General features: G+C 53.5%; 1 protein-coding gene across 2 annotated transcripts; it reads left to right on the forward strand.

Annotated features, from left to right (window-relative positions):
- Ppm1m (protein phosphatase, Mg2+/Mn2+ dependent, 1M) lies at positions 1–4,225 on the forward strand (the record flags this gene model as incomplete). Of its 2 annotated transcripts, none has more annotated exon segments than XM_005410373.2 (10): positions 1–37; positions 554–677; positions 820–1,074; positions 1,468–1,580; positions 1,938–2,022; positions 2,132–2,250; positions 2,394–2,457; positions 2,698–2,805; positions 2,913–3,061; positions 3,386–4,225. In XM_005410373.2, coding segments are annotated over 10 exon segments (1,199 nt in total), but the record flags the coding sequence as incomplete, so codon positions are not given.
- Between the last annotated feature and the right edge of the window lie 1,853 nt (positions 4,226–6,078).

The raw sequence follows: 6,078 nt of genomic DNA on the forward strand, positions 1-6,078 counted from the left end.
GGGGCAGCGCGCTGCCCTGGAACGCAGGCTACGCCGAGTGAGTGCCCTCCCCGCCGCGCGGCCCCGCCGCCGGTCCCGGCCCGCCCAGCCGAGCCCGAAAACACTAAGCGGAGCGAGTGACACCCCCGCCCCGCCCGTAGGCGATCCCTTCTGATCCTCGCAAGACCCGACCCCCCCACTCCCCCAACCTCACCCAGACCCTTTGAGTCGCCAACTTTGGAGGACGCTGGAGGTGGAGAAAGACCTGCGCTCCAAGGGTTTCCAAGATGAGGCCGAGAGACTGAGATGAGTCCAGTGCTCTGGACTTGGAAGATACACCACACACACTCACACACCACCTGGGCTATGGCCTATGCTCTATGGATCAGGGGTTCCCTTGGAGGTGAAGGGCGCCCCAGACCTTTCCAGGCAGCCCAGCCTACCCCTCAGCCCTGAGTCAGCACTAGCCCTTTGTGGTAGTCGCCCAGGTGCCTCACGGATAGCACCTGGGAGCTGTTGCCTGCAGGGACATAGGCGTGTCCCTCAATAGTCACTGACCACTTCTTGGCCTCAGGATCATCAATGCAGAAAAGTCTGAATTCAATGAGGATCAGGCTGCCTGCGGGAAGCTGTGCATCCGGAGATACGAGTTTGGAGCTGAAGAGGACCAAGAGTGGCTGACCCTGTGCGCAGAGGAGGTGAGTCCGTCTTCTGACAGGCGGAGCCAGTGACGCCTAGTCTGAGGTTTTTTTGCCCTGCTGCCCAGTGTCCTAGTCCAGGCTGTGCCTGGGGACAGCTGGGGAAGCCAGGCAGAGCCTGACACAGACCCTTCCGCTGTAGTTCCTGACAGGTCATTACTGGGCCCTGTTTGATGGGCATGGCGGTCCTGCAGCGGCCATCCTGGCTGCCAACACCTTGCACTCCTGCCTGCGCCGGCAGCTGGAGGCCGTGGTAGAAGGCATAGTAGCCACGCAGCCCCCCATGCACCTCAGTGGCCACTGTGTCTGCCTCAGTGACCCCCAGTTTGTGGAGGAAAAGGGCATCAAAACAGAAGACTTGGTCATTGGGGCTCTGGAGAGCGCTTTTCAGGAATGTGTGAGTGTGGCCTTGGGGAAGAAGGGAGGTTTTGGCCTCAGGGACCTGAGGCAATGTAGTCCTTGGGCTGGGAAGGCAGCTTGGGTTTGTTTGCTACTAACTGCCAGCACTGCTAATCCCTCCCACATATCCAGTGCCTGTTATGTTCTAAGTGCTGTTACCTGCATCTCTTACTGCACACACTTGCTTTTTAGTGCGGGAGCAATTTCCTTTCCTGTTTCAAGTTGCACTTCCCTTATCTAGGTCTCCTGCTCAGAAGTTTGGGAGTTATGACTGGACTTTGGGCTGGGACTGCAGGCCTGCTGGAGGTTGAGAACTGTGGGTGGAAGTCAGGGACAGTAGTATGTATGGTACAGGACTGGTAGCAGCTAAGGCTGCCTTGGTTTTTTCCAGGATGAGGTGATCGGGCGGGAGCTGGAGGCCTCATGCCAGGTGGGTGGCTGCACAGCGCTGGTGGCTGTGTCCTTGCAGGGAAAGCTGTACGTGGCCAATGCTGGGGATAGCAGGTAAGTGAGCTTTTGTGGGTGGGCAGGAGAGCACCAGAAACAGTGGGAACAATGAAAGGTGTCTGGAAGTGGAGGTTTAGAAATGGGGAGGATTGGCTGCACGTTTGTACAGTGTTTGTACTTGGCATATGTTGAATGTGAGGACAGAGAGTAGATGCAGGGAGGGCAGGGACCTCAAGTGCCAGACCAAAGGCCTGAACTTTCACCCTGCAGGTCCTAAGGAATCATGGAGGGCTTTGAGTGAGAGATCAGCGTGGCCAGAACTGGCTTCATTAGCTGGAGGGGCTCACAGGAGGGTGGCCACGGGCGAGGGAGGAGGTAGCCTCATGTCTTCCTCTACTGCTCAACCCCAACCAGAGCTCTTTTGGTACGGAGAGATGAGATAAAGCCACTGAGCTCTGAGTTCACCCCAGAGACTGAGCGGCAGCGGATCCAGCAGCTGGTAGGTGGTACCTTGTTGTGGGGAGGCTATGGTGCCCCCAACTCCTGGGTCCAGGGCCATAAGTAGCCATAGAAGGGAACCTGACCTGAGCACAGCCTCCCCACCCCAGGCCTTTGTCTACCCAGAGCTTCTGGCCGGTGAGTTCACCCGACTAGAGTTCCCTCGCCGATTGAAGGGGGATGACTTGGGTCAGAAGGTTTTGTTCAGGGATCACCACATGAATGGCTGGTGAGTAGGGTAGGGTGGGGGAACATTGTGGGAAGGGAGAAGCTCGGGGCAGTCCCCTTCTATCTGGGCAGAGTGGGCACTGTGAGGTGTGACAGACGAGGTGGGGTATAGTCCATGTGTGATGCTTGGTCTATTCCTGGCAGGAGCTACAAACGTGTGGAGAAAGCGGATCTCAAATACCCACTGATTCATGGACAGGGTAGGCAGGTCAGTGTCTGGCTCCCCTCCGAGAACCCTTCTTTAGTTGTTCCTTGGAGAGGGGGCTCTCTTGTCTCTTACGGGTGGCTGCAGCTAATGTCTTGTGGTTTACTCCCTCATGTTTCTCCCTCAGCCAGGGGCTTCTGAGGGTCATGGTCCATGAACCCTTATGTGGCCAGTAGTGCCAGGGCCGACCACTTGGGCATTTACTGGAGCTGCTCACCATCACCTCACTTTTCTTGGCCCCAGGCTCGGTTACTGGGAACATTGGCTGTCTCCCGGGGCCTAGGAGACCATCAGCTCAGAGTCCTGGACACCAATATCCAGCTCAAGCCCTTTTTGCTCTCTGTCCCACAGGTAAGGGCGCAGGGTAGTCTACCTCAGCTTCCATCTGCCCGGAAAGAGAGTAAGCCTGGTGGGAGCCAGGCAGGGAGTGCTAAAGGATCCTTGGGCTTAACTTGCAGGTGACTGTGCTGGATATGGACCAGCTAGAGCTGGGGGAAGATGATGTGGTTGTCATGGCAACAGATGGGCTCTGGGATGTCCTGTCAAACGAGCAGGTGGCACTGCTGGTGCGGAGCTTCCTCCCCAGGAACCGAGATGACCCACACAGGTACTGTAGCTGCCGGGGACTTGCGTAGGCCTGCACTGGTGCCAGCAGCAACGCCAAGTAGTTATAACTGAGAAGACAGCACTGATATTGAGTCCAACTCAGGCAGGTAGCCAGGGTCAAAGCTCATGGGGGAGGGGAGAGTGTAATATGGGTCCTTGGGTTTGGATTCTTATGGTCCAGTTGAGGCCTTACCAGGCTTGTTTGCTTGGCTAACAGTTGGGCTCTCTTTAGGTCTCCCTGTCCAGTTCTATGCTATGCTCTTGGAGGGCTGACCTTGCTGTTTTTGCTCAGCCCCAAACTACATCTACAGGATAATCTTCACAGGTTCTCGGAGTTGGCCAAAACGCTGATACGAAGTACACAGGGGAAGGAGGACGGTCCCGCAGGGGAAAGGCAGGTGTCCTACGATGATGTCTCTGTGTTCGTGATTCCTTTGCACAGCCAAGGCGAAGGAGGCAGTGGCCCCTGAGGATTCACACATTATAACCCAGAAATGCTCCAGGGCTGGTGCAATCTGGAGACTCCTTTGTGGCCAAGAGCAGGCCCTGCTGCCCCATACCTAGCCACAGCTCAGTGCTCTTCTTGCTTTCCATCCCTCACCCATTTCAAGGGGAACATTTATATCAGGCAGCCAGAGCTGAAAGGGTGTGGAGACCCTAGCCCACCAGGTCCTGCCTTTTACCTTAACATCCTTCTGCAGAAGCACTTCAGAACTTAGGAAACTCTTCTGAGGCTCCCCAGACAGGATCCTCAGTAACCTCAAGTATTCTCAGATAGGAACACCTGGGTTAAAGGTAGCCAAAGATGCCATGAGGAACAGGCTGTATATCTGGATCCAGAGTTCCAATCTACGAATGTCAGGGCATCCATTCAACAACCTCCAGTGCAGGGTTCCTTGTGAAATGACAAGTTGAAGACAGCTCCGGAGGGGATCAGCTCAGGCTTTGCCCTGCTGTCCTTTACCAGTGGATGGCACAGGCTCTGGAGCTAAAGATGGGACACAGCAAAAAGGTACAAGATGTCCCAGAGATGGCTAGGCGGGCAAGGACTCCTTACTGCCTAGCCTCTAGCTGCTTGCGTCAGCCCTGCCCTAGTCCATACACCAATAATGCCTTTGCTTTGTTGCTATCACCTTCCTGTTATTAAATGTTTATATGCAGAACAGCCCTTGTGAATCGTGAATTGCTTATACATGGATCATGGACACCTCAGGCTATTTGTTACCTTCCAGTGGATTACTTTTAACTCTACCTTTCAAGTTTGCATATAATCAGAACTACAGGTTTTTCCAGCACTGCATCCTCCCAGTTCTCAGCTTGAGCCCTCCCTTTGTGGCCAGGGAACTGAAGAGGTCTTCACTACTACCTGTGAGTTCCGCATTTGAGGTAATAGAATGGCTGCATTTTCACTTGCTTTTGAATACCAACTTGTGTAAAGCTAGTAGACTTGGAGGCAAGTTAGGACCCTAGACTGTTGTCATCTAAAACTTATGAAGCTCAGATAGTATTTGTTGAATTACAAGACAAGCCGTCTTCAGGACCTAGCTTTACCTGACTCACTCCTAGTTTTATGAGAGGTGACTTATCAGGCAACTCACAGCCAGAGACTGCAGCCAGAATGACCCAAGACAGGTGATGTAAAACCTGTGTTTTTGACTTACCTGAGAGACTCTGACCCCCTTTGCTACTCATTATCCAGGGAAGACAGGAAAAACTGCAATAGATATTTCCCATTTTCACAAAGCTGTATTTGAACCCAGGACTTGTAGACCAAGCAGTCTGTCCCCAGCTGGGCCCTGACAAACTGGCTGGTCTGTGAAGCTCCGGCAGCCTCTTCAGAACTCCTGCCTGCTGTCAGGAAAATGCTGGTGTGCACGCATACAAGCCTATAGGAGTATGACTTCCTCCCTTAGCACAGCCCTCCCCTTCCTCCCTGAGCAGTGTGGGCAACATCCTGTCCCTGCCTCTTACCCACATCAAATGCTGAGCTAGCTTGATCCTACAGCCTGCTGGCTTGCTTCTAATCCATCCTTGTGCTTGTTTCTGGTCTTGCTCCCTGAACAAGGCTAAAACCCAGGGAGTAGGTGCTGTAGGTCTCCCACTGGCAGGCAGGCCAAACAGTGGCAGGTGCAAGGGCAGCCGTATTGATGTACTTACTCATGTCCTCTATGAACAAAGGTTAAAGGCTGCAGTAGCCTTTGCTATGGAGTCTCTTCCTCCTTGGTACAGTAGTTGGCCATCAGGAGAGCCCATGGATGGCCAAACACATTTAAGCCAGGATATCCCCTCTACCACCTGTCAGTCCCTATGCAACCTCCAAAGTGGTGGAATTGGCTAATGTAGCAGGTCTAAGATTTTTTCCTTTAAAAAATATTTGTATTTATTTTTTCAGATGGGGGGGGGTATCTCACAATATAGCCCACATTGCCCTCAAACTTGTCCTGCCTCAGCCTCCCAAGTGCTGGGATTACAGGCATGTGTGACTCTATGTGGCTAGGCCCAAGGTCTTCATCTTCTTTGGTTCAGACCCAGGCAAAGAACCAAGGGGCGGGCTCTGCAGTTCTCATGTTGCTGAGCTAGATTTACTCCAGGATTCAGGAATTACCAGCCAGGTAATGGTTACAGCCAACTGGCTAGGCCTTCTGCCAGACCTGGTGCAGGAGCCTTGGAGGCTCCAGCAGTCCTTCCTCTCCAGCAGCCAGGACTCATTCCAACAGGAGGCTGCCAAACTGACCAAGGGTTGAGGTAAACAATAGGGGAAGTAGACTGAGATGTGTGCTAAAACAGTTTTTGAAGATCAAGACTGACACAAGCTTGCCTTTGCCCTCATTAATTTCTGGCCCTATGGATGTTTACTGGAGCCTGTGGTTGAGTGATGGGTCTGGGGCCCATAGGCCCTAGTTAGGAAGGGGCCCAACAATCCATTCACACAGGGTTACAGGGGTCAAGTGGGCTGTTCCCTCCCTTCTGTGAACCAGGCAAACAGTCCTACAGAAACTCAAAGGAAGAGGCTGAAGC

This window comes from Chinchilla lanigera, unplaced genomic scaffold (assembly GCF_000276665.1).
Source record: "Chinchilla lanigera isolate Chin_1 unplaced genomic scaffold, ChiLan1.0 scaffold00131, whole genome shotgun sequence".
Taxonomy (NCBI): domain Eukaryota; kingdom Metazoa; phylum Chordata; class Mammalia; order Rodentia; family Chinchillidae; genus Chinchilla; species Chinchilla lanigera.